The following is a 27,123-nucleotide window of genomic DNA, read 5'->3' on the forward strand; positions in this document are numbered from 1 at the left end:
TTCTGTTTTGAGCTTGACTGTTGGTTTGGGTTCAGGCGTCACTTGCTTTACAATGATGCGATGACTTACTCCAATTGCATCACGGTAATGCTCACATGGGTTACCATAACTCACTATGCTCCAACCTATATCGGTTTTCTGTGCAAAAGGTTGGTTTTCCTCCCCACATACAACTTCTCTAGACATTATAGCTTGTGGGCAATTGTACCCGATCAGCAGACCAATTTCACATTCCTTTTGCGGAGCAAGGTCTTCTGCAAGATGCGCCAAATGAGGCCATGCCTTGGCTGTTTCTGGAGTCGGGATGTGTGCCCGATTAGCAGGGATGAATTCACGAGTGTAAGTTGCTGGCACTGTGATCTTTTTAGAGAAAAATAGCCCTCTTATCTGTAGGCCTTTAAGTCTTTTACAAGGTACAATTGTCCCCCTTGACGACATTGTAGACAGTTTCAGCTTCACTTGTTCTGTGTTCGTATCTAGAACATCTGCTACTTCCTCAAGAATGAATGAAGAATCCCTTTGTGAATCTAGCAGAGCGTAGACGAGAACTTCCTTGCCTGAATCACTTGGCGTTGACCCATAGACAGGTACTATTGCTGAAGTCTGGGTACTATTGCCATCTTACACAACTCTGTTGGATGCGGTTTCTTTGGTGACGTCTTGTGGTTGTGTTGACTGTGGCTTTCTTTCCTTACTGTAACTTATTTCCTTAAATTGTTCCCTCCTTTGTTTTTGTTGTTGTTTTGAGCGATCTTCATGTATGCATGTAGGGTGACGTTTGGAGCAGGTGTCGCAGACCATCCGGTTACTACATCTCTTGGATTGATGGCCAGGACTCAAACAGCAGAAGCACAGCCTCTCACTCTGAATAAATTTGACTCTGTCAGTGACTGGCTTCTCAATGAAATTGTAACACTCATATATGCTGTGCCCTACTTTCTTACAAAACACACACGTAACTATGTTCCTTTCGCTGGTGTTGGTTGTGAAGATCTTGGCACCTACAGTTTGGTTCTTGGAGGCCACCACATTTTGGTTCTTGATCTTTGCCTTATCATGTTCACTTTGCCGTAATGCAAGATAAGATGTTATAGGGTTGCAGACAATACTTGCTTCCACTGTTAGGAACCTCACAAAATAACTGAAGCTTGGGAACCTTCTGTGCTCCAGTTGGTATTGTGTGGCCTTTCGGTTCCATCTGGTGCTCAACCAGTCGGGTAGTTTGGCAGTAAGTCTTTGATTCTCAATTCCATCATTAAGAACATTTAGACTCTCATTGTGAGCAATGGCAGATTCACAACTGTGTAAAAAGTCCACACATTTCCTTAACTCAGCACTCTCCCTTGAGGCTATTTTTGGCCATGTATGTAATTTGTCTCGGAAGGTTTTGGCAATTATGAAAGGCTCGCCATATCGTTCATTGAGCAGGTGCCATGCTGCGTGATATGAATCTTCTGAATCAATCAGAAAATTACCTTCTAAGGCGTCTTTAGCTGCTCCTCCAACATATTTCTGAAGAAAGACTATCTTCTCTGCAGTTGAAATATTTTTCCTCTCAATTAGTGTCTGAAAGGACGACTTCCAATGATTAAACTTGAGTGGATCCCCACTAAAGATTGTAGGCTCTGGAATGGGTAGCCTATTTGCTGATATAGCCTCAGCCAAGACCTTCACAAGCTCTCCCGTACCATCTTGAAGCACACTTCTTGGAGCCACATCTCTTAGTGGCTGCGGGTGCTGATGGACAACTATAGGCGTTTCAGAGCTCTGTGGTGGTGTAAGTCCTTGGTCTGGATGGAACTCATTTCCATCATAGACTTGAAGCCTTGCTTTGGCTGCATTCAGCCTGTTCAGCTCCTTCAAACGCTCAAGTTATCTTTTCAAGTCTATTCTCTTCTTGCAGTTTCTTTAAGAGAGCAGCCTCTTGTCTCTCCTTTTCTATCCTACGTTCAGTCTCTTCCCTTTCTCCTTGAAGACGGCGAGCTAATGCAGCTGTTTCCTGGTCTGCAACTATCTGCTTATCCTCAGCTTCATGTCTTTGCAGTTTCTCTTGGTGGCACTCTTTCTCATTCATAATCTTCAATGCAACTTGCGTAGCTGCATACTCTGCAGCAGCTTCTTGTCTTTTGACTGAGGATACATGAGAGCGAAAAGAAGCCTTAGAACCATCAGAGGCTGGAGGAGAAACACTGGAAATTGAAGATGAATCAGCTCCTCCTTTGTTCCTAGAGACTGGGCATTCTGTACAACAATCTTGGTGACTGATATGCAGTTGTCCATCTTGCGGCGCATGTCGTGAGCTGGGCTGTCAATCCTTCGGTATTCATCATAAACTGTATTCAGTTCAGATAATTCCCTTTGAATAGTGCGGATGAGTTCTTGTAGGATGTCACTGGGATCCTGTTTTATCAAAGATTTGTTAGCCAATGCTATGCTAATGTGCGGGCTCTTTCACCTCTACGACGCTCTGCAGACTGTACTACTTGTTGTACCTCGCTAGACTCATCTGTCTGCTCTTGCTCTCCAGCTTGTGCTATGGCAGCTGCTACACCCTGAGTCTCTTCATTTGTTTGTGACCTGTTCAATTATTTAGCAATTACCTGTACATAATCAACTTGTCTCACATAAGCAGTACAGTTAACAACAAGCCTTTCCACAAAATATTCAGGTGAAAGGGTTAAACTAAATAAGGTCACTGTCTTTCTAATAAACCCTTTAAGGAGAGTAAACATTATAAAGGCTTGAAAATATTACAGTCAATTACAGTTGAGACTTCAATGAACTTGCTTCGAACAATATTAAACCATGAATAGAACATTCCCCTCAAAATGTCAGCTTACTTAAATGTACATACAATATTTGTAAACCAATTACACTTATAATATATATAATACTTATAATATATTATATACAATAAAATAATGAATGACCAATACAAACCACCAACAAGCCAATTACATCAATGCCCCTTCATATCTTGTGAAACACTGTTATTGTTATTAGGTTACACACAGTCCCTTGTAGTTTTTCAGTCTTTATGTCACGTTTCAGAACACAAACTTTAGTGTCTGGCTTATGGAAGTCTTCATGAAAAACCGTTGAATTTGAAGTGTCCTTAATGCTAAACAGTGTCTTATCTGTATTTCCGTGTTGACGAGTTGCCGGGCACGAGCAGGTCAGGGAAAGTTACGCAGGTCCGAGTTCGACTATCACTCCCTCCAGGTAATACACAGCACCATAGTTCTTTGTTACTGATGGATTTATTCATCTTAATTGCGGTGTTGATCCAGGCATCATTTCACCACTGATCCAGCCGCACCTAGCGCACCTGCTGGGATATTTCCAAGACTATTTCCCTGACCTGGAAGACAACTCAAATCAAAACTGGATAAGAAACCCATTTGCCCCAGAAGTAGGTGAGTGTCTGGATCTTATGTCCCAGGAGAGACTCATAGACATGGCAAATGAATGGGAGTTGAAGGTGAAATATCAAGCTGTTTCACTCCCACAGTACTGGCTGTATGTCAAAAAAAGACTATCCTGCACTGGGTGAGAGGGCTCTCAAATCCCTTCTTCCATTTGCCACCACATACCTCTGGGAGTTTGGCTTTTCTACATTGAAGGTATTGAAAACAAAGCACAGAGCACGTTTGCAAGTGGACAATGACATTCGTCTGGCACTGACAAACCTAAAACCTAGGACTGATAAACTGTGTGGGAGCCACCAAGCCCACCCCTCCCACTAGTAAGGGAACAGGCATACACACAGAACACAGTGAAATGACAAGGACTGTTTATAACTGAAAACACACTGAATGTAAGGAATAAACCGCAAAGAAATAAATAAATACTGTACATATTTACTGTTTAATATTATATATTAATCTATATTATTAAGACAGAACTCACTTCAACAGCTTCCATGCTGAGGGCTTGGAAGCTGTTGACGCCCCCCCCAGTAAGTAAGTAATTTAGACATCTTCATACAATTGTAACCTTTATTTTATTGTAGATTATACATTTGACTAATAAAATGTAAATATTTTTTTATGAAAATCTAGATAAAAATCTGAAAGCAGCATGATGATTGGCTGTAGAGATGAGATCATGGCAGAAATTAAATAAAATGGACGACCATAATTTGCTGGGTAAGAGAGCATTGAGAATGAATGAATGTATAGTCTGAAAGCTCAGCTTCATACAGCCTCCATTCCAACAGTCTACCTACAGAACAACAGCAACATGTTGGAGAATATCAGAGCCGTTGTGCGCTATTAATAGTACGAGTAAAGACACTGATGCGGCAGTCATGGGAACATAAGGATGATTTTATTCTTCATCAGCTGTACAGCGTCTCATCGACAAAGATTTCTGCTGTTCTCTCAGTCTGAAAACAGGGACGTTTTAAAACCATCTCAAAACCTTATTCAATTATTCTGCCAAAACAAACAAGCAGTGTGCAAACAAAAAACAATGCTGTGGTTGCTATGAAAATAGCGTAACATCCATCTTTCGTCCGTCCGTCCGCCTGCAGAACATAACATGATAGCGTGATGGACAGGGCATTTTGTTGTCGTTGCACAGAATGACAGAAAGACCACAGTTACACAACTGCTGTTTCTTTACAGATTCTTACAAAATGTTTACTTTCTTTCTGTTGCCATGGTTATTTACAGTGCTGGGCCGATCTAACCAAGGTTAAATGGTTCTATGTTACTGTAACATGTTATAAAAGGAAGGCCACATTCAATCATCATAACCTGTGGTCACACAGAAATACCTCTGGATTTACATCTTCAGACGACTCAAATCATACTGTGATCTCTTTGTTCTAACTTTGATTCAGTTATTTTAATCCTTTGTTTTGTATAAATCAGGGACATGGGGAGGACATATCTCAGTATCAGCTGCAGATGAACAACAGCCGGGGCTAATGGAACTGCAATGCTTACATGGCCTTAGTCCAGAGCTTCTTGATTACCTCATTAAGTCACATTGCTCAGCAAACAGTATAAAACACAGAACCAGAAGGCGGTTTTGTTGTTATTACATCAACTTTTTCTAACTTAAATTCATACATTTTTAGATACGTTCCAAACAGTTTTGAAGGAAAAGACAAACCACCTGTCATACAAATCAACAGAACCAACGCAGTGGCTACTAATAAAAGTCGAAATAGTATCTGAACACATCTATGAACAACAGAAAACACTCAGATAGTGGTTCAGATCAGTTCATTTCAGCTTGGGTGGTTAAGAGGGGCTCATCTGTGGGAGGAGAAACCCCCTTACAGGCACAGGACATGAGTAACCCCAACATGTTAACCAGTGAAAAAAACAACAACTCAAAGTACATTTCAACCAACACATCCCCAAATCAACTAGGATAATCAGACAGCTAATGTGTATTTACAAGCAAAAACACCTGCCACAGTTTATGATCATTGATTATGCCAAGATCACAACTATGGTACAGCGTTTTACCAACTACATCATGATTCATCATCAGTCTCTTGGAAGGACCAACATTAAGTGAATCCACATGAAGCAGAATCATTCTATATCACTGACTTCTGTTCATTTGAATGGATCTGCCTATGCACATTTGCTCAAGAATAAAGAAAATATCCTGTAACTTCCTTCTGTAAAAGCCTTACTATTAAAACACCAAAGCATGGACCAAGTGTTAGACAGGCCAAGGAGGAAAAAAGATACAGATCATATGACTGACAGCAAGGTGTTTCTCAACCCAAGTACCATATACTAAGTTTCATTAGGAAAAACTACATTTATATCTATATATACACATACAAAGGCTTGGAATTTGCTAAATCAGCATAGTTGCAGGAACAGCAAGCAGGAAATCAAAGTGAAATGTGATCAAATACTTCTCAGAGCTGCGCAGGAGCTGCAGAGTGTGGGGAGGGACTGAAAGGATGTGGCTTTGGACAGAACAAAGTATTGAATACACGATGATTCATTCAGAAAACATTCAAACTGAAATAAGAGCAGAGGGCAGACTGGGATATCTGTGTAGTGGGAGAGGAGGGGGTCTGCTATGCTGTGTGTGTAAGTGTGTGAGACCCACAAACACCAGTGAAGTTACTTTAGTGAGTATTTACATGCGGCTTCCCTTCTTTTGCACGGTTGCTTTAGCAGCTCCTCTAATGAATGCAGAATGGCATTAGGAACTGACGTAGATGCTATATGGGGGGGGGTTAAATGTGTTTGCAAGTTTTACTCAGGGTCCAGTGCGTCGGGTTCACCGGTCCATCATGCTGAGGATCATCTCTGGCGTCAGGTCTCCGTTGGCGGCGGCTGCTGTCTCCTCATTCACCGACAGCTCCACAGTCTCCACCCCCTCCCCGTCCAGCCCCACCCCCTCCACCGTCAGGGATCCCTCGTGCTCCAGAGGGGCTGCAGAGCCGTCGCTCTCCTCCTTCTTCACGATGATGTTCTCCACCGCTCCGGTGCTCTCGTCCTCCACCTGAATGATGGCAGCAGCTGCAGACACAGACACATCTCAGAGCTGATCTAGATTCTGTGTGTTTGTCTGTTCATGTCGAGACTCAGATTAAAGCATGACTTTACCGGGTTAATAAAAATAAACTTTGCCTTTGAATCCCAGTCAGGAACCATAATGCAACCCACTCCAAGGAATGTCATCATTCAGCGTTTACCTTACCTTGGAATCAAAGGAAATGTTTCTGCACATCAAACCGCTGTGTATGCGGTCGATATGGACTAATAGCTAAATCTGTCATAATCATTGCAACGCTTTTTGAGATGAATGTATTTTAGTGCCCGTTTCTGGTTTAATAAAGACACAATAATTAATTCTATTATAGGATGGATGGAAAGGTCCAAGGAGGCAGCAAAGTTACTTATTTCTACAGTTACCGGCACATATAATTACAACTCTTGTACACAGCGACCGTTCTGAGAGCTAGGTCACAGTCTGCCTTTGTTTGTGTACGGTTCAGAAAAACAACATCCAGTCTGAAACGTTGCTGCATTCTAGTGATAGTGTCAGTCAGCAGAGTGACCCGGACAGGAATAACACTGAATATAGCATTACGGTGGGATATTAGTTACAGGGCACGTGCTTTCAGACAACACATTCTATAACCCCCCCCCCCCCAGTAGACTAAGCACATCCTGTTCCCATGATGCTGCAATTGTCAGTGCTCTCACCAGAAGCTGCAGCCTTGGCAGCCACCCTGGCAGACTTGCTGGGTGTCGGGGGCTTGGGTGCGTTCTTTGGGGGCCGGCCTCGTTTCCTTTTGACCGGTGGCTCGTCAGGAGCCGGGACTGGGATGGCAGCAGGAGCCTGGTCCAGTTCCATGCCCTCTGGCTCCTCCTCTTCTTGTAGCAGTGCTTCCTCCTCACCGTCACCGTCGCCCTCATCTTCGTCCTCGTCCTCCTCCAGTTCTGCATGATCCTCCTCTGCATGACAGAGAAATAACACTCAGACAAACTAATCAGAGAAGGGCAAATGCAGCATGTACGTGCAATGTCAAACTCTCACCGCTGTCATCCTCATCCCTCCTGCTCCTCATCTTCCTCTTCCTTCCTCTCCTCCCTTTCTTCGGGGTTGGAGTTCCATTCTCTGCATCGTCCACCTCACCGTTGCAGTTCTCAGAGTGGCGAGCCATGGTGTTCTACAAGAAATCACTGTTAAAGTGGCTGCTGACAGTTATTAACCCAGCAGAGTTCAGAGGTGAGTGTGATTACCCTGCGAGTGAAGGTCTTGTTGCACTTGGGGCAGACGAAGGCGGTGGGGACAAAGTTGGGGTCGTGGTAGCGTTTGAAGTGCATGTCCAGCAGCTGCTTCTGTCTGAAGGTCTTCTCACACTGGCTGCAGGCGTACGGTTTCTCTCCAGTGTGGGTTCGGCGGTGCATGACCATGTGACGCTCCTGGGGACAGCAGCATGGGGCACATTTGAAAAACCATGTTACACATTTGGGCAAAAAGACCAATACTTACATTTTGCTAAACATTTGGGTTTGACATAAAAAGGTGAATATGAGACAATCTGTCAGTGTTAGTTTCATAAACAGGTAGAGCCGTTCAAAAAACAACGTCCTGTCTGAACCCACACATATCTTAAAGTTGTCAAAGGGATTCTAACATGTGAACAACAGGTGTTATTTTGCCCAGGTATGCACTTCTTCATTCATTGCTGTTAAATATATTATTTAAAATAAAATCAGGATTACAGTTTTGTTTTTTTTCCAATGTAATGAAGTTGCTGTAGATCTTTTACAGTAACATGGACTTTGGATACGTATACCCGATGTTTGCTCCTTAATTGTTATGAGAGAGGTAACTAAAGATAAAGATATACAAGTACACACACCTGGCGGCAACAGTAGTCGCACATGTCACATTTGAACCTCTTCTCGTTCTTGTGGGACTTCTGATGCTGGATCAGAGCGTAGCGCTCATGGAAAACGGCGTCGCAGTAACGACACTTCTTCCCAGTCTCGATGAAAGAGTGCTGCTTACGCAGATGGACTCCTGCAATGCAAACAGAGGACAAAAAGAAAAGACATGAGGGGGACAAAACGACACGCGGAGTAAACTATTTGACACAGTATACTCAGTTTGTGTTACCTAAGTCGCTCTTGCGTGCGATGACAGTGTCGCAGTGTGGACAGTGGAACTTGGCCACGTTCTCTGTGTGTTTCTGCAGGATGTGCATCTTCATGGTTCCACTCTGGGTGAATCGGGCGTGGCAGATATAGCACTCGTAAGGTTTCTCTCCTGAGAAGAGGATTCAGAATGTACAGGAGTTAATCATGGGTCACATTTATGTTCATAGTCAACCAAAAAGGAAACACTATAGAAGAATAAGAGGCAGGTCACATTAGCACAACCACTTTCATGTTTTACCGGTCAAAAGTGGTCACTATTAGGGATGGGCATGATTAATCGACGATCGATTAATTGATCATTAAGAATTTCGTCAATGACATTCATTTGTTGTCGATAAAACTAATGCAGGTTCTGTTGCGTAGTGTGAGTCTTGAAGGAACACAATGAATTCGCTATGTGGCAGCAATCAAACGTTTACCACACGGGGGCAATGTTTGAATAAAAACGCCACAGGCCTCCTCAAATACCTGCGAGTTTCCGTGTATTACAAAAGTAATTGTAAGTGCCCGATCTGTTCCCCCCCGGCTGCACATGCGCAAAAATAACAAACTGTTTCCGATCTATTTCCGGTTAGGTAAACCAACTGGCTGCCGCCACGTACCGTAAAATGTAGACAAATCGGGCAGGAAAACGTTGAGTTTCCGCGTACGTCATTATGCGCATTTGCATCCGGAGGGGAACGGATCGGGCACTGACAGTAATCATGGAGAGGTCACGGCGAAGTGTGGCGTGGGACCATTTTGATTTAAAAAATGACTCAGTTCACTGCCAACACTGCGAAGCTGTGTATAAGTACAACTCGTCCACGACTTAAATGATGCACCACTTGAAAAACGCGCATCCGACCCTGGTTAGTGGCGGTGCATCCTGCTCTCGGTCTCAACCTAGCATCAACTCGGTGTTAGCACGGAGGAGCTGCGATGCACAACTAGCAGTGAAAATTACCCAAGGGACCTGCAAGTTCATTGAGATGGATATGCTGCCCTTAAGTATTGTTGAGGGCGAAGGTTTTCGAAAACTGATAAACTTATTGGAACCAGCGTATCACATTCCGTCACGACGTACCATCACCAGACTGATGGAAAGTCACTACGAAGAACGGAAGCAGGAGCTGTTAGAAGAACTGAGCACAGCTGAAAGAGTTGCTCTAACCACAGACTGCTGGACCATTTTAGCAGCTGAGAGCTACATCACGATCACCTGCCACTACATCAGGGATGACTGGCAAATGAACTCAGCGGTCCTGCTCACAGGAAGCCTGCCAGGTCGGCTCAACAAAACTCAGTAGCCTGGTGCTGAAGTTGTATGTGAGTTACTGGTTATTTTTATGAAGCTTTGTTAATTAGCCTAATTCATTGTTAGGTTGGCTAATCTCTCTCTCACCCTCTTTCTCGACACGGTGTCTTTTTGGATAGTTTTGAGTTAGAATTTGGCAAAACCTGTCAGACTAAAAGCATTATATATTTTTGGTTAAGTTATTGTTTAACATGATTGTGTTTTTATATTATTATTTTGGGGGAAAACAAGGGTCAGTTGTGTTGATGAGCACCGGCTTCTAGCTGCAAGCTCCGCTGCTTAAGAGCAGCGCATATTTTCAACTTCAACCATTGAACGGATCCGGTTGAACTGCGACAAGAGTTGTCCACCTTGTAATCTCTCAATGAGGAAATGTGTTTTTGGTGTGTTCACTGCATTTTTAATATAGCCTATAAATAGTGAATTTTAATATAAAAATATGAATGATTAATCGAGAATCGATCGTTAATTCTCCCGACGATCGATTAAGACAATTTAATCGAATGCCCATCCCTAGTCACTATAATACTATACTATAAACCAACACAATCATTTTGGGTTTACTGGTAGCTAAAAGTTAAACATTGACAAGCCATATTTCCGGTAGACACAACATTTATTTTGCACCTTGCAAGAGGTAACAATAGGGAGGTATAACATGTAGCACCAACATATAGATTTGAACAAACATGCATTCATCACATCTTCCTGATTTCTCCTATCGCAAGTAAATATATACAGATTTCAGATAGTTGCAGTTAACTTATAGGGGAGGTTTTTTTTACCAGAGTGTGTTCTCATGTGTCTCTTCAGCTTGTACGTGTCTCTGCTGGCGTAGCTACAGAGACTGCACTGGAATGGACGCTCTCCGGTGTGGGACCGGATGTGGCGCTTTAGTTTGCTCACCTACACAACACACAAACACTGTCACATATCAGAACACTGAAACTAAAAACTAATCAGCCATTTGACTGATATCTAGTGTATCAACCTGGGAAAACACAAAGCTCACATTACCTCCACACTGGCGTAGTCACACATGGAGCACTTGAAGGGTTTCTCATGTGTGTGTTTGTAGCGACGATGACGCACCAACTCCCCACTGGTCACAAAAGCCATGTCACAGTCTGTGCACTTGTGTGGGCGGGTTCCTGCATTCATAAACAAAACAACAACACGTCAGCTATCCTTGCATAGTACTGACAACTTAAACATTCTTTGGTCTTATTAAAGTTTTAAAGAAGATGTGTGCTCAAGTTCACCAGTGTGTGTGTTGAGATGGTTTCTGAGCAGGGTGACGGTCCTGAAGGCTCTTCCACACAGGTGACATTTGTGAGGTCTCTCGTCCGTGTGACTCTTCATGTGTCTGTCCAGGTTGGAGCGGCGGGGGCAGGTGTAGCTACACAGCTCACACTGAAACGTCTTCTTCACTCCTAACACACAACAAGGACATAAACAGGACACTCACTTAATGACAGTGTTTGTAGCACGATCCCATGGACACTTCTCAGGAGAAAGACATACTCAGCTGAACTCATAGTTCTGGATTTGAACACAATTCAGCAAAATAACAAAAAGAAGAATCACAGCGCAGAAATAATACTGATCCATCACACAACGGTGAATTTGTGTTGCTAAAGGTAAGGTTCAAGCCATTTAAGAATGATAATGCTTACATCACATTTAACCTGTTGTGAAAACATCTGTTGATCAAATTGATATGAAACAAATAAGATCAAATCGCTGTGACTTCCACCTTAAAACGTCTCAGAGATATAATTATGATCTGCTCAGTTAATTTAACTGATTCAAAGATATTAAGTTAATGTATTCTATATTGTTAAATTCCAAGACTATTAAAAATGTTTAATTAAAAAAATAAATCCTATTCATTTATTAAACTATAAAAACAAAGAATACCTTTAACGTTATTATGTGACATATATGTAACTTTTCAGAGATCTGACACTAGGGGGAAAACAATGTCAGAAATGTGTTCTATGATGTCTATTTAGTCTTACTATGATTCCCTTAACTTTCCTTTAGGTAGAAATGGGTCCAGGTTAAAATATAATAACATATTGGTATTATGATGCAATACTAAATTAATATATTCAAACATTACCATCTGAATATTTAATGAAGATGTACTGAATCCTTAAGGTATTGGTCACACCAGGCAGTGACATCCATCTGAATCTTAATCTGGCGACTCCCTGAGTCTAGACATGTTTTGACTACAGGCAGATGTGTTCAAGGTCTAAGAGTCGGTTAAATATTCAGACCAGAGTTCACTATGGCGGACAGCGTGAATGCTTCTCTATGTCCTGTTTTGTGATGACATCCTTGGCCAAGCCTTAAATAAACCTTCATTGTTCATCAAGGTTTTTCCAGGAGCCTCCTTCTGTTTTCCAATGAATTGCTCACAATAATATCCAATACAGATACGTCATTGTAGTTCTGTACAAAATGGAATGTGATTTGAAGAATTGCATGACTGTGTACTGTTGTTTGTGTGTAAAATGGTTAAGTTCACCTTGGGAAGAACAACTGCTGTGATGGAGCAGCTAACACAGGGTCCAAACAAGAGTACAAAGCTAGAGTGTGGTTGACATGATGGCATCAGTCGGGCATTCAGCCACGTCTCACCTTTCTTCTTGATCTTGGTGGGTTTGGGTGGTTTCATGTTGCCGACTACTTTCTCAGCATTGACCTCAGACAGGAGGCCTTCTTGCTGCTCCTCTTCAAAGTCATAGACACTGACGTCCATGTCCTTATCTCCTTCACCGTAACGCAGGCGACTCTTCTTACCCTGGACAAACAGACCCACGTGTCAGTAGACCACATCAAGATTCACCTGTCAACACGTGGTCTCAAATCCCAGCAACAAAGAAAGTTATACAACAAATCTATCTTACCTTTTTAATCTTCCTAAGAGATGAAGATGGGGGCTGATAGTCGGGGTCTTTAGCCCAGTTTAGGTCCTCGTTTTGAGGCTGAATGTGTTCATCCTCCACTTCTTCCAGCATTTGGTTCCCCACCTCCTCTTCTTCCTGCTCTTCAGTGGGGGCTTCTCCCTCCTCCTGCTCCACTGTTTCAACCTCCCCATTCGCTCCAACCTTCACCACCTGCCCAGCAAAAGCATTCATCGATTGGTCCTCTGACTACTGTGTACATGTGTGACTTTTTAAGGTTGATTTAACTCCTCAATTTATATTCAGTCAAAGTAAGCTAATCACCTACTGTAGAGGAGATTTAATGTCATAAAAACCTTTGTGTAACACAGATGAAATGTCTTTAGATTGATCCAACATGAGCAGGATCCTCTGGAAATGGTAAAAAACAAGAGTATGTACGTGTATGTGTACCTGAAAACCCTCCGGCAGTGGCAGGGTGTGGCAGATGACCGGGTCGCCGTCCTTTGGCATGGCTGTGGTGTCTACAAAGGTGCCTTGCTGCAGGGCCTCCACAGTGGAGGCAGAAACAGGAACCTGGACCAGCTGGAGCTCCCCCAGACCCAGAGCTGCCTGCTCCTCCATGTTCACCACCTGAGGACAGAGAGCCCTGAGGTAGGCACACATGTCTAATAGAAATAACCTGAGGTTGTTACCATGGGAAAGTGAAAAGAGCACCTACCTGTAGTGTGATGATTTGAGTCTGGTCCACTGTTGTTACAGTTGCTTGGTGAGCAGCCCCTGCTACTGATGACCCCCCCACTGCAGCATCTATCACCTGCAAATCAACCTCATGTTTAGGCTTTTGAAATGTTAAGCCTAGAACACACTCCAGGGTCACATTAGGTGTCCTGAGTTCAAAAGATTTCTGATTTGACATTAGTACAATTGAAATGTTCCTCAGACAGGGCCGCTATAATGTTTATCAAACACAACGTTATTTAAAGTGAACTTACCTCAGTCTTCATCTGCAGCAGGGTGGGATCCAGGGAGTCCATAACCATCATTTCAACCCCAGCTCCACCCTCCATCAGCTGATGATGGGCCTGGTTGGCTGCCATCATCCCTGCCCCGTGACCTGAAACAAAACATCATTGTGAATAAAACACATAACCATGTTCTCCACAAAAAGTGCAATTTAAGTCCTCTACATTCTCTACATATCGACCACTTTCAAGCTAATGAGCAAACACCTTGTTCCAGGAGGACTCCTCCTTGTCCCTCCACCACTCCGCCGGCCTCTGCAGCCTGCTGGAGGAGGTCGGCCACCATGGCATCTTGGCTGTGAATGGCCTGGATTGAGGGGACCTCCACCACCCCTACACCATCTGTTGGCCCTCTGTCCATACTGGGTAGGAACTGAAAATGGCATTGTGAGAATAACCATTATCTAGCAGTGTTACATTAGCTCTACAAAAGGCATCATGTACACACGTTTGCTTTAGAACAGCGGAGCTTAGTCCGACACCATGGAATCATTTGTACATTTCCCCACAATTCCACAAATCCACTAACTGATTAGGATCTTAAAACCACAGTAGCTCAGTCTGTGGGGACTGGGCTGGGGAACTCGGTTCAAGGCCCTGAATCGACCAAGTAAGGGGGTGACTTTAAACAGCAAATCACATTAAGGCTTTCAGAGCTTAGTTCCAGTCTATTGATGCGATTCCATCCCATGGTAAGGCCCTTTTAGACTTGACTCTTTTGGCCCCAGATATTTTGTGTCCCCCTCAGTTAAGATGGGGGGTTCAGATATTCACCAAATAGAACTAGGAAGATTTGCTGAAGAGATAGATACAGAGGGATAATCTGTATTTTGTTAACTGTACAGTACTGTATTCTGGCCCCTGGGCACGTAGCAATGAGGTGTGTTGTACAGTGTGTAGGTGTGTGTGTGCGTTATTATGAGAGTGCTCTGATAATTTCTTGTTCCTGAAATTGTGTATGTATATTTATATATATATATATATATATATTAGGGCTGTCAAACAATTAACACTTTTAATATAATTAATCAAAAGGTTTCTTGAATTAATTTCGATTAATCACAATCCTAAATATGACTGAAAAATTCAGTTTCTGTGTACTGTTCTCAGAACAGAAAGATAAATGACAAGAAGCGGATATTACATTTGTTCTTTATTAATGATAAATCAAAAAAATAATTTAATTCTAAACAGTTTTGGCAACTTAGCCATCGCTCTTTTTCTTTAGCGAATACAGGATAGGTGAATGGAACGTTTTTCTTTTTGAACAAACACTTTCACACAATTACATGAGGCCCTTTTACCTTTTGTTTATTCATCTTTTAGCCAGTTGCTAAGGCAAACTCTGAATGTAAAGCGGACCGTTTCTTCTGAACAATATGGCCTGCGACTGAGAAGAGTCGTTTGCACAGAACCGTGGATGCAGGAGTCACTAGATATTTTCAGGCAAGCAGGGCAAGCTTGTCATGTGCTCCTGAATGAGCAGCCCGCACTGCATGGGGCAGTCCTCCATACTTATGCTTGGCTCTGCTCGGTACCTTTGTATGTCTCTGTCAGGTTGCACCTCTTCATCTGACTCTGACTCTGAGCCCATCTGTAGAAGGGGAATTTTCTTCCTGGGTGGTCCATTTTGAGAAGTCCGCAGAGACCTTCTGGGTGATTGTTCATAAATCATGCCTCCAAGTGAGGTCCACACCTCTTCCCTTTCACTGTTGGGCAGACTCTTCAGGTCTTTGAAATGTGGATCCAGCGCTGTTGCAAGCTTGAGGCATGCATTGTTAGTATTTTCTTGGCGGGAGGCTAGGTTTTCCATGAAGATTGTCTTAAATCTCACCACATATGCAGGGTCTTCTTCAGAGACCTTAATCACTTGATGCAGGTGGCAGAGGGCAGGCAGTACTACTGAGCAGGAGATATAGGCCTCTCCACCTCTCAATTTAATTTTTCTATTTTCACATTATGTGCATCCCTTGCCTGCAGGGCTCTAGAAGAGTGCTCAGTCTCTGCAGTTTGTCCCATTCTGGTGGCGTCAGCATAACCAGTTTGTGGTGTTGTTGGTCCAGGGTTGCTTTTATTGCTGCTTGATAGCGGTTCAGGCGCTTGATCATTTCCAGCGTGGAATTCCACCGCGTTGGCACGTCTTGGATCAGTGGCTCCTGCCGCTGTCCCAGGGCCGCTTGCTGTGAAGCTCCATGGTGTTTGCTGCGCTGTGTCTGAAGTGACCGACAATTTTGCGACACTTGGCCAACACATTCGCAAATCCACTATCGGAGAGGCTCACGTTGATGCTTCTCGACGGTGGCTTGTAGAATGCGTCTAAAGTTGCCACTTTGAAAACTTCTGAGAGGCCTGTGTCCTCAACAATACTAATCGGTCTACAGCATGGGTTTTCAAATGTGAGCCTCCCCTAGAACAGGAAAGGACAGCCGGGGCCCCCCTTCCCCAAAATCCCGTCCGCCTGCCCTATCCCCACACACACCTCTGCAGGAAATGCCATCTTTTGTGTGTTCCAGGCAATGACGAGTTTCATTAAAAACTGATCAAATGTAAATATTTTCTAATATTGTATTTGAAGACATTTTATTTTCACAACTTTTTAAAAAGTGCATTCATAAACGATCTTTGCAACAGCAAACTTTCAAACTTCATGCAGGCCTAATTGACGCTACTTTTAAAATCACTGAACATCAGTAGGCCTATCCACAAGTCAAAAAATCGACACGGTGTGTCTGGGCCTTAAGCGCACATTTGAAGGAGATGCACGTCTTGAACAAAATCAGCACAATTGACAGCTCTCTGATCAATGAACGACAATGCTGGTTGTTCCCGGAACACATAACATTTAACAGTCAACTGCATTGAGGCCATGTTATCAGATCGAGCAGATGCCCATATTTTCTTCACATTTTTTAACATTTTCAGCCACATAAAGCATCAGGTTTAACCAACAAACAAAATGACGCCATTCACGTCATTTGCGCTACAAGGCCCAATGGCCCAACCAATTTATGCATTCAACACAACACAACTTTGAGTTTCAATGTAATCGTCCATATCAGTGGGAACAATGAGGCTGCGCTCTTGATGCGAAGAGGTGTTCGATGCAGGGCTGCACTGCCGAGAGAAATAAACGCAAGTCGTCCTCCACCTGCAGCCTTGATCTGTATTTGTTTTTTATCAGGGTCAGTGCGGAAAACCCACACTCACAAAAGTAGGTGGAGGTGAAGGGGATTAGCTGTTGTGCGGGCGGGTAGAGGAATGCAAAAAAAATCTTCCTGCACCCTGAGCTCTTTGATAAACCAAACGTACACCATCAATTGAGCACAGCGTGCGACGTCAGTGGACTCGTAGTTGAATAGCGTGAAAGCGGCTTTCACGAACACCGTCCAGGACCTGCTCTTTGACATTACAAGTCATGTCTGATATTCATCGCTGGATGGTATTGTCAGAGATAGGGATCAGGTCAAGTTTAGCAGCAGCTGCTTCTCCCAGCATCACTGAACACATATCTCTAGCTGCAGGGAGTAGCAATGTTTCGCCGATGTTATGGGGTTTGCCTGCCTTCGCTATACGTAGCGCGACACGATAAGATTCTTCTTTCGCCTTTATTTTAATAGTGCCAAACGACTGTATTGTGCTTTTATTGTGACTGAAAATCATCACGCTTCCTCTCAAAAAACTCAACTGGCTTGTTCACTAAATTTCGTGTGCTTAGTTTCAATGTGACGCCGAAGTTTGCATGGTCTCATGCTGTGCTAGCACCTCCTTGCAGACCACACACTGCGGCAGAGGTGCAGCCTCGGACCCCGACCAGGTGAAACCTAACTTTAAGTACTCAGGATCATATTTCCTAAGTTTTTTGCTGGGTCCTGACTCCTCCCTTAACTGCTGACTTCTGTTGACTTGGGACAAGGAAACGATGCCTTTTACAGCTAATACACAATCAATTACCGATCTCAATAGAGCTGCATACAGATGTGAACGTTATTTTTTCTTTGTGCGTCATGCCTCCCCTGTGGCTCTTTGGCGCCCCCCAGGGGAGGAGCGCCTCCCCTATTGAAAACCGCTGGTCTACTGTCTTTGGCTATCCATCTGGCAATTGTGTCTGTCAGCTTCTCAGACGTAGACTTACTTAATGGCCTGCAGTCTGTGAGGGTGGTCTGACGCATGCCAGGTGTAACACCTGAAGTTGAAGCCCCAACAAATGAATGCTAGGCGTTAAGATGATACTTAAGTCTTGAGGTGCTTCGGTGAAACGAAAAGTCCTTCCTGCAGTGTGAGCAAACCACAACATGTTTGTTTACTGTTCCATCTTTGTTTTTTTTATACTTGAACTGTCTATCCAGAGGGCCAACGGGTTCCTCAGAGTCCTCCATCTCGCTCGTGTCAGCCATGCCGTCTACGCGACGATGAATGACGCGGCGGGGGTTGAATTGTGGGAAAATCAGGGTGGGAATGCATTAATGCGATTAAAAAAATGTATCGCCGTTAATTCCAGAAATTAATCATCTCACGTTAACGCGTTAATTTTGACAGCCCTAATACCGTAATTTCCGGACTATAAGCCGCTACTTTTTTCCCACGCTTTGAACCTCGCGGCTTATACAATGACGCGGCTAATTTATGGATTTTTCTTGCTTTCACAAGCTTCATGCCGCCAAAATGGGATTTTGAAAAGCACCGTCACATAATGTGACGTAAATCCAGCGTGCTCAAACTTCCCATCATTCTGATTACGGTAGTCATTTTGTCACCCTCATCATGGCAAAGACACGGAGAAATGCATATGATGCAGCTTTCAAGTTGAAAGCGATCGATCTGGCAGTTGGAAAAGGAAATACCGGTAGGCACCTGCGGCTTATAGACATGTGCGGCTTATTTATGTACAAAATACATATTTTTGAAAAATTCAGTGGGTGCGGCTTATATTCAGAAGCGCTTAATCAGGGTTCCTACAGGTTTCTTCAAGTCAAATTCAAGTCTTTTTCAGACCTTTTTAAGACCATTCATGTCAAAACTTAATACCTATTTCACAGACATACCGGCAAAGAAAAACTTTTTTTTTTAAAATGTGTTTATTATGATTAATAACGTTATTATTTCTCAAACAAATGTGAAAATGTGGACTGTAAAGCCTTATGGAAGAATTATGTAACTTGCAGCACAGTAGTGAATAGTGAGTACAACACCACAGCATCACAGCACAGACCACAGACAACAAGTCAAACAGAGGTGTGACAAATCTATTTATTAGCTAGCTTATTCCATGCTGGGAATATGGGGAGTAGAGAGACTCCAGAACAACAAACAAAGAAAATCAACTCAACAATAAATAAAATAAAGATCAAAGTCAACTCCTAAGCTCTTCACTTTTAGCAGCGATCTCTTTATCAAGGAGAGCCAGTTCTGCCAACTTCTCCTTATGGCCTCTCCGCAGGAGGTTGGACCTGGAGATCAGGTCAGCCATTTTGCTCCCTGTCTTTGCTTCAGCCTGCTCAGCCAGCCTGTCCGCATCCCTAGCCAGACCCTCAGATACCTCCTTTACGCGTATCCTCTTCACCTTCAGCTCCTGCAGACAGTCCTCTGCCTCCTTCCTCTTGAGAGCCTGGTCTTTTGCCTCCCTCTTCTTTCTTTCGTTCTCAAGGTGGATACGATACCTTGTCCTTGCTCTTGCTACACTTGTCAGTAGTGGTTTACTGAGTGGAACCTGGGTATCGGGTTGGGAAAAGAGAACCAGAGTCAGTGACAAACTCTAGAGACCAACTATGTTGATTCTATCAACTTTTAAGTCAACAGCATATTACTAGTGCAGGCAGGATTCATCTTACCTTGGTAACACCTCCATGTTGTATAATGTAGTCACACACCAGCCTCCGTGTGACCAGTGTCCTCATGCAAATTATCTGACTCCACCTCTTTATTGATGGAGAATCCACGTTCAACAGTAGCTTGGCCGTGGGAGAGGATGAGCAGCTTCTTGCAGAAGGCCCACAGCTCTGGATAAGGCTCCATGGCACTGCTCAGGAAGATGTCCAGCCTCTTCTGCATGGGAGCAAAGTAGAGGAAGTCCTCACTCCGGCTCTCCAAGGACAGGAGACTGTCAAACTGCTGCAGTATGACATCCCCTATGACAAAACAGATGAGAAAAATTTGAGAAAAACATAGATAAATCATTGGGCATTGCCAGAAAATCAGATTGAAAATAAATTCATGTGTAGCCTATAATTTGCCTCTCTTATTCCTACCCGCAGAAGTATTAGTTAGCTGTTTGTCCTGGAGAAACCTCTGAACCAGCCCTTTCATGTGATTCCTGCATCTTTCTGGTTCTCTATACATTACTGACGGATCCAGGCACACCATCTGCCTAACAGTCAGATACTTGAGGGGGCTTTTGTCCTGCACTTTCCTGATGATGTTACACAGTCCCTGCATGCACTCTCTCTTGAACTCTAGCACCCTGAGCTCTGCACCTTTAATGCTCTAGAGAGAAAGAAATTAGCCATGAATATAGAACATGCCTTCACTGACCTGGTTTCGCCTAACCATTTGTAAAATGATCTTTGAAAACATCCCACTACCTTAAGAACTGACTCTGCACCTAGACCAATGCTGATGTTTTGTGGGCTGAGCCAGATGGTCTTGTCTGTGACATCCAGTTTGGTCAGCTGCAGGGCAGTGATATCGTTGAGAACTTCTCTCTTTATGAAGCGTCTGAGTAGACTCTGTCAACAGACAAACACAAAAATGTGTGGTGCGGCTTTATCTCCTAATCACCAACATCAATCATTTTTTACACCTCTAAACCAAAAGCCCCATATTGTCAAAATGTATCAATTGAGCCCAATCATTGGTTATTATAACGTGAAGTAAATTATTACTATCATCAATTCGGTCAGGTCCTTGGAGAGGAATGGGAGCACCGGCTCGTCTGTTTGATATTTTGTTAGGAAGGGCGTGAAGGTCCTGGCAAGTGCTGCGTAGAAGTGAAATTTGGCCAGAATGAGTGGATCCTTTATGGCTGCTGCAACTGTGTCATAAGATCCTGTGAAAGGGACAGAGGCAGGACATTTCAACAAAAACTATGAAAAGGCCACACCACCACCAGGGTAAAGACACAGTCACAGACCTATTCACAGCATTTTAGTAGGGCCCACCTGTTCCAGGGTTAGGGAGTTTTTTTGTTTTCACAGCTTCCATGTACAGAAGAAGTGATGGCCAGACTACCAGGGCTCTCTCCACAACCGGAAGGTTTTCTACCCAACGATGGGCACAGAAAGAAAGGGGGAACACACTGGACTTGGTTACGGTGACGTAATCCTCTCTCCTGGCAGGCACATTGTTAAACAATGTGTGCATTGCTCTCAGCAACTTGTCCAGCAGCCATGCAGTGAACCCACACTTGAAAGCATTGTGTAGCGTGTGTAGGCCACAGCTCCCCACACAAATGAGCTGAAGACCTGAGGGTTTCATTGCAAACTTGATATTAGAAACCAAATTCTCCATAGCAGTTCTCTGTATCACTTTGAACTTGTTTATTCAATGTAAACTGCACTACAAATACTTACTATTTTACTTTAATATTACTAATGGATCACATACACTCTCACCCACACACACAGAAATAACATTAGGCCTATAAACTCCTCACCTCCGTACTGCTCAGTTTGATCTTTCTGGAAAAGTTCGAACAGTTTCCAGTTAACACTGGGCCCATCCATTGAAATGGACACCAAGTCCTTGAGGTTCAGTTTGTCCATACATTCCTGAAAAAAGTGCTGCATTTGATTACCCAAGATAAGATGAATAGATGAGCAGCACATATTGTTAAGGGAAGTGCCTAATTGGTCATTGTGACATTGCCTTTACAGGACTGTGTATACCCCAAAAATGATATCAATATAAACTGAGAAATATTCAGAGTAAAAAAGGTTATGCTTACTTTGAGATGTGACAGCAGGTCTTGTGCAGTGGAATGTCCCATAAACCGGGAGCCCAAATATCTGGACTGAACCTGTCCCTCGTCCCAGAAGCGGACATGCACATTCAGCTGTTTATTTTTTGTAGTCTCGTTGAGGCTCTCATCGAACATCAGAACGAACGGCGATTTGTTGACTTTGGACACCAGTTCCTCTTTGATGAACACCGCTAAACCGAATTTGGCTATGTACGCCGTTTTGTCGGGACCACACGTGAAAGTGGTAGCTATGTCTGAATCCGGGAACATAAATTTGAAAAGATCGGAAACGTTCTCATTTGAATTGTAGGACTGATGTTTGGCGACTGTGTTGAGAGTCCACAACACCTCTGCTTTCATTGTTGGTGTGGACCCAAAGGCTGTGCGCAGATCCACACTAACGGGCGTTGCGCTAGTAGCTGGAAGGGCTGTAGCAGTAACGTTAGCAGCTGGCTGGTTCACGTTACCTGCTACTTCAGACAAATTATCAGCTAGCTGGCTAACATTAGCAGGCTGAAACACCCCGGCGACGGAGGGAGTTTGATCCTTCACCTTCATGGAACTGATGTGCTTGGCTGATTTAGCATGAGACTCTAGAGCCTTCACGCCCATGGTACCAAGCTGGATTTTTTTTTTGCATACTGTGCAAAAAGCTTCGAATACGTTGTTTTCCACAGGTTTTACCCAGTGAAATGCTCGTTTGTCTCGCCACGCTTCATTAAATTTGCATTTCCCCATAACCACAGAATGTATCTTGGTCTGTCTATCTCTGGTCTGTGCTGCTATGATGCTGTAGCAAAGTGACGTCTTCCGACCCGGGGCAGCGTTCGTTCTCAATTATTGGTTCCGCCACTCTTTATTTAGGCTGTTATTTAATCAAAGTAATAGTGGTTGACAAATTAAACTTTTTAAAAGAATGCGATATACGGAGAAGTTACATACTGCACAAATTTAAGACCCAGGTATCAAAATTCAAGACTTCTTCAAGTCTTTTTAAGGCATTATTTCCAAATTCATAAATTCAATGCTTTTAAGACTTTTTAAGGACCCGCGGGAACCCTGTTAATAGTCCGGAAATTACGATATATATATATATATATATATATATATATATATATATATATATATATATATATATATATATATATATATATATATATATATCTTTAGCATGTCTACAAGATATTCCACAGTTAAATTTGTTCATTTCATGTTATGAAAAATATTTCCCCCTCTCATTTCTCTACATGCCCGTTGTTTCCACTCCTCTCTCCTCAGTTCTCCTCCTCGACTCCTCCACTCGCATCTCCTGTGGGTGCAAGGCGAGGAGTCGAGGAGGGGAAAACTGAGAAATAAGAAAGTGCTTAGCTTGTCTGCCAGAAAAATGGGATGTTTAAACACTGGTCATTTTGTATGATCTCAGCTCACTTGAAACCTTAGCTGAGTTGACCTATTGTGCCTGTTTTCTTTTGGGAGATTAAAATCTTAAATTGAATATAATGCAATTGTTTTTCAGCTGGATTTTATTTTCACAATAACATGGAGCCCTTTTATATTGATATCTGTTTCAAATTGGTCATTTAATAGTTTATTTGGTATTGTTAACATGACATTACGCCATTCTAAATGAGTTGGTATCAGTAGTGCTGTGTTTTTTTATACTAGTATCGTATTAAAGTTTAAAATGTTGCGATTGTAAAAACCGTACCACCCAGTGTTGTGAAATTGTTGTCTTAACACTTCTATTGTTACCTTGAATAAAAAGGAAACATTGACCCTCAACATGGATTTCTGTAGCATGGGCTGATAGTTGATTTCCTTTTGCTTTCCTGATGATGTTCCTGAGCTTTGTTGAAAGAAAAAAGTCTGCTGCCTGACTGTCCCTGACAACCTGAGGGGGTGGGGGAGAGAAATGTTAAACAGCTGCACATATATTCTTCTTCACACATAGAGATTGTGAGTTTGAATGGCCTTAACCACTAGGCCGTCAATCCTCAGGTGGGCACACGTGTCTGACACATTGTCAGACAAGTGTGCCCACCTGAGGATTGACGGCCTAGTGGTTAAGGCCATTTAACACACAGGTACTACATTCTGCATACCAGGGTTTTTTCTAAACCTGGTAACAGGGCCACAGCGCCCTCTTACTGTCGGTGTGTGCCCTCATACCAAAATGCAGATTTCCCAGTAAAAATTTAAAGTGATGCCAGAAAACTATGTATGTTCGTCAAAAGCAGTAGATTTACTCCAGCAGTATGAAAATGGTGTCAAATAGAGCGTCAGACGGCATAAACAAAGCTGTTTATGCCGTCTGACGTAGCGTAGCAGTAATGAGCAAGCCTAAGTTGTAAACTGCATGATGAATTTGTGTGAACAGGTAGAAAACATCAGTAGAGCTTATGGCCACACTGAGGTTACTCAAAAACAACTGCTATGTGAACATCTATTCAAAGAAGAAAATTGTGCGGCTTTAAGCACTAACACTTTTTTTGCTTTAGTTTCTAAAAGCAGGGCTGAAATGTATTATTTTGACCTTAAACGTGTGTGTGTGTTTGTATTTAATTTCCGTTCAATACAAAGAGTGTGACAAAACGTTATTCCATTGTAGAAGATTTGTATTTTAGCCAATAAACAATAAGTCAGCTGCCTTTCCTAAAATGTATTTGAGGTACATTTCTTAGAAGAACAAATAAACCAAGCACACTTTAGATTATCGTCTGATGTATCTTTTATGAAAATATTCAGATTCTGCCATTTTGACTCCTTATGCAGCAATTCACAAAGTCTGTCTTTAAAGGTCTTGTGAGAAACTAGCCTTAAAATAAGAGTATTTTTGGCCCCATTTCTATAAATGATGATAGATAAGGAAAGGCCATGACCTGCAGAACTGTGCTCAAAAGGTATTGCATTCCATTTTATTGTCTTATGTTTTAAAAGATTGCTGTTACAGTTTTTAATTCCTTTCTATTGTGTAGCAGTTAGTAGTTGTGTGTGAATGTTCTTGCTCACAGGCTTCTTTGAAATGAGATGTAATGTAAACGATAAAGTGTGAAGAAATCACATTTCTAAATGATATTTTTGAAGATTTCACCCTGTTGGTTTTGGTTACAAATTCACCCTAGTCTAAGAATTGGCATCTGTCCAGATTTAAAGACCTAGCAGTTGCTTGAGTTAAACTATTTGGATATTTGGTCACACAATGATTAAACCCGTGACCTTGTCAGCACTAGTATTAGCCTTTACATCGAGATGGTTCAGATTGCTGGATGAAGGGAAAATTAACAACCACAGTCCATCAAAAGACAGAATCTGAGGATTAAATGCAAACAACTTGGTAACTGTATTCATCAATGTTGACAAGGAGTGCAGCAGCTGTTTGTAGATATACACTTGTGTTTATGCAGCTAAATGGTATAAACTGTGGATTATTTTTTACGACGTTAGGCCGTCAAAGATCCTTTAACTAATGAAAACACATTTACCACGACATGGCAATGTTGCTGAGCACCCAGACGGGCGGCGGTCGCCTCCATGCCCAGCATTTATATAGCGGTATTTTTGTAGCTCTCCAAGCCGAATCGTAGAGGGAGCTCTCCGCTACAATATATATCTGTGGCTATGATGCTCTAGGTGGGCTTAGAATAAGAGACAAGCGGGCGGCGGGTGTAACAACAACTGCCAGCTCCGACATCAGCGAGAATTTACGGGTGAAAAAGAAGAGAAAATAAACACTGGACAACGGGAGATGGCTGTTTTTTGGGGACAACATACATTTGGTTTTGAATCGGTGGTCGCTGTGATCGCCGTGCTGCTGGAAATGCTTCGTCATTCTCTTTTCCGCACTGGCCTAAACGTCGTCGTATCCGTGTGTTTACTTCGCTACACGAATGTCCGTAACGTTAGGTGTGGATTCGACAACAACACGTTTAGTTAAACAAAATACAAAACAACTATCTTGGCTATGGTTACTTTGGGACTCCGGTACTTTTAACAGTTTCCTACTAAGAGTTACTGATGGCACAGTGCGGGGAAGGCCTAATGCTAACTGGTGGCTAACGCTAGTTGCTACAGCTTAAACAAATGTGTAATTTATCCCTACACAACAGTCTTAAAAAGTAACGTCAAATGGGTGTACTGCGACACAGTGGTTTGCCTGTTAAATATAAGTAATGCCATTGCTCATTTAAGAGTATTTGTGTAACTATCGGCTTACATGAATGATAACAAGCTAACGTTAGCCAAGGGCGATAACTTAAACCCCGTCAGTTTCCATGTCGTCAAGGCTGCAAAAACGGGAAACAAAGAAGCGAGAAAATGGACGCCTCGGCCTAAACTCTCCAACCAAATCGTCGAAGTATTTGAAAGTTATCTTCGACGATATATTCATAGATGGGCTTATATTGCAGCGGGCTGTGTATGTATTTATTTCAACTTCGGTTATTTTAGCGTATTTTGACGGGGTTTTCAATAACGATAGAGGGAGACAAACACTCTCCGACGAGCTGCCCGGACCCAGAGCCCCATCGTGACACCTAGAGGCCGATTAAAGATCCTGCAAACTCCCCCCTTATCAGAAAAGTAGTGATACTTTACCTCTTTTTTCTGTGTTTCTCTTCCCCTTTAACTCGACCGGAAGCAGAGAGTCTGTGCTACAAAGTTTGCCAGGCTGATAAGAAATGCAGGTTTCTTCGCAGTTGTTTTAATCCCTCTCCCGCTTTAGCAGAGTAGCCTCTGCCACAAAATGGCAGTTGTGAGCTCAGTGCGCCTGTGCGGCCGCTGGGGGGTGGTGTCGAAGCTGCTGCAGACACCCTGATTGGCCAGGAGGGGCGCCCCGTTGGAATACATTGAAGCCATTTATCACACTGTCAAGACAGCTTCTCTCAGGACCCTGAGAGATATGCGCTTTACTATTGGAAAATAACCTCTACATGTCAAAGAAACCATTACAAGTTAACACTTTGTAAGAAATTGTTTATTTCAAATAAAACAAATAAATAAAATTGATTTGTGTATTTGTTTAAATTCGAATACTTTATCTCTGGGGAGGTCCATGACTGTTTCTGCATTTTGGGATAAAACGAATTATTAATAAAAAATAAAACATTTTTTTATATAAACTTACGTTTGAGTAAGAATGGTCAATGAAAATGTAAAATAAAACATACCATATAACATAAGATTTTTAAATACCATGGCAATTAGTATTGCACTCAATTTACTGTAGTAAATGACAAATATGTAAGATGTGGCATCTATTAGGGTCTTACTGACAGTG

At 42.7% G+C, this 27,123-nt stretch overlaps 2 protein-coding genes across 3 annotated transcripts; both read right to left on the minus strand.

Moving 5' to 3' along the window:
• Positions 1-3,986: 3,986 nt before the first annotated feature.
• LOC134878980 (transcriptional repressor CTCF-like) lies at positions 3,987-26,596 on the minus strand. Its single transcript, XM_063905186.1, has 16 exons — positions 26,442-26,596; positions 14,102-14,267; positions 13,865-13,986; positions 13,591-13,686; positions 13,323-13,502; positions 12,873-13,082; positions 12,604-12,766; positions 11,217-11,387; positions 10,972-11,105; positions 10,740-10,860; positions 8,617-8,766; positions 8,360-8,520; positions 7,734-7,916; positions 7,528-7,660; positions 7,194-7,445; positions 3,987-6,503 (listed from the first exon to the last, which is right to left on the minus strand). Exons 2-16 carry the CDS (start codon positions 14,253-14,255, stop codon positions 6,262-6,264), a joined length of 2,472 nt encoding a protein of 823 aa, XP_063761256.1. The 5' UTR covers positions 14,256-14,267; positions 26,442-26,596; the 3' UTR covers positions 3,987-6,261.
• Positions 19,124-22,953, minus strand: LOC134878988 (uncharacterized). 2 transcript variants are annotated; one of them, XM_063905198.1, is made up of 8 exons: positions 21,834-22,953; positions 21,543-21,657; positions 21,049-21,351; positions 20,773-20,936; positions 20,473-20,616; positions 20,140-20,374; positions 19,723-20,019; positions 19,124-19,601 (listed from the first exon to the last, which is right to left on the minus strand). In XM_063905198.1, exons 1-7 carry the CDS (start codon positions 22,584-22,586, stop codon positions 19,754-19,756), a joined length of 1,980 nt encoding a protein of 659 aa, XP_063761268.1. In that variant the 5' UTR covers positions 22,587-22,953; the 3' UTR covers positions 19,124-19,601; positions 19,723-19,753. The 2 variants fall into 2 exon arrangements, with proteins under 2 accessions (XP_063761268.1, XP_063761275.1); XM_063905205.1 differs by lacking the exon at positions 20,140-20,374 and having other exon boundaries at positions 20,493-20,616.
• Positions 26,597-27,123: the final 527 nt, after the last annotated feature.

Source organism: Eleginops maclovinus, chromosome 2, assembly GCF_036324505.1.
Source record: "Eleginops maclovinus isolate JMC-PN-2008 ecotype Puerto Natales chromosome 2, JC_Emac_rtc_rv5, whole genome shotgun sequence".
Taxonomy (NCBI): Eukaryota; Metazoa; Chordata; class Actinopteri; order Perciformes; family Eleginopidae; genus Eleginops; species Eleginops maclovinus.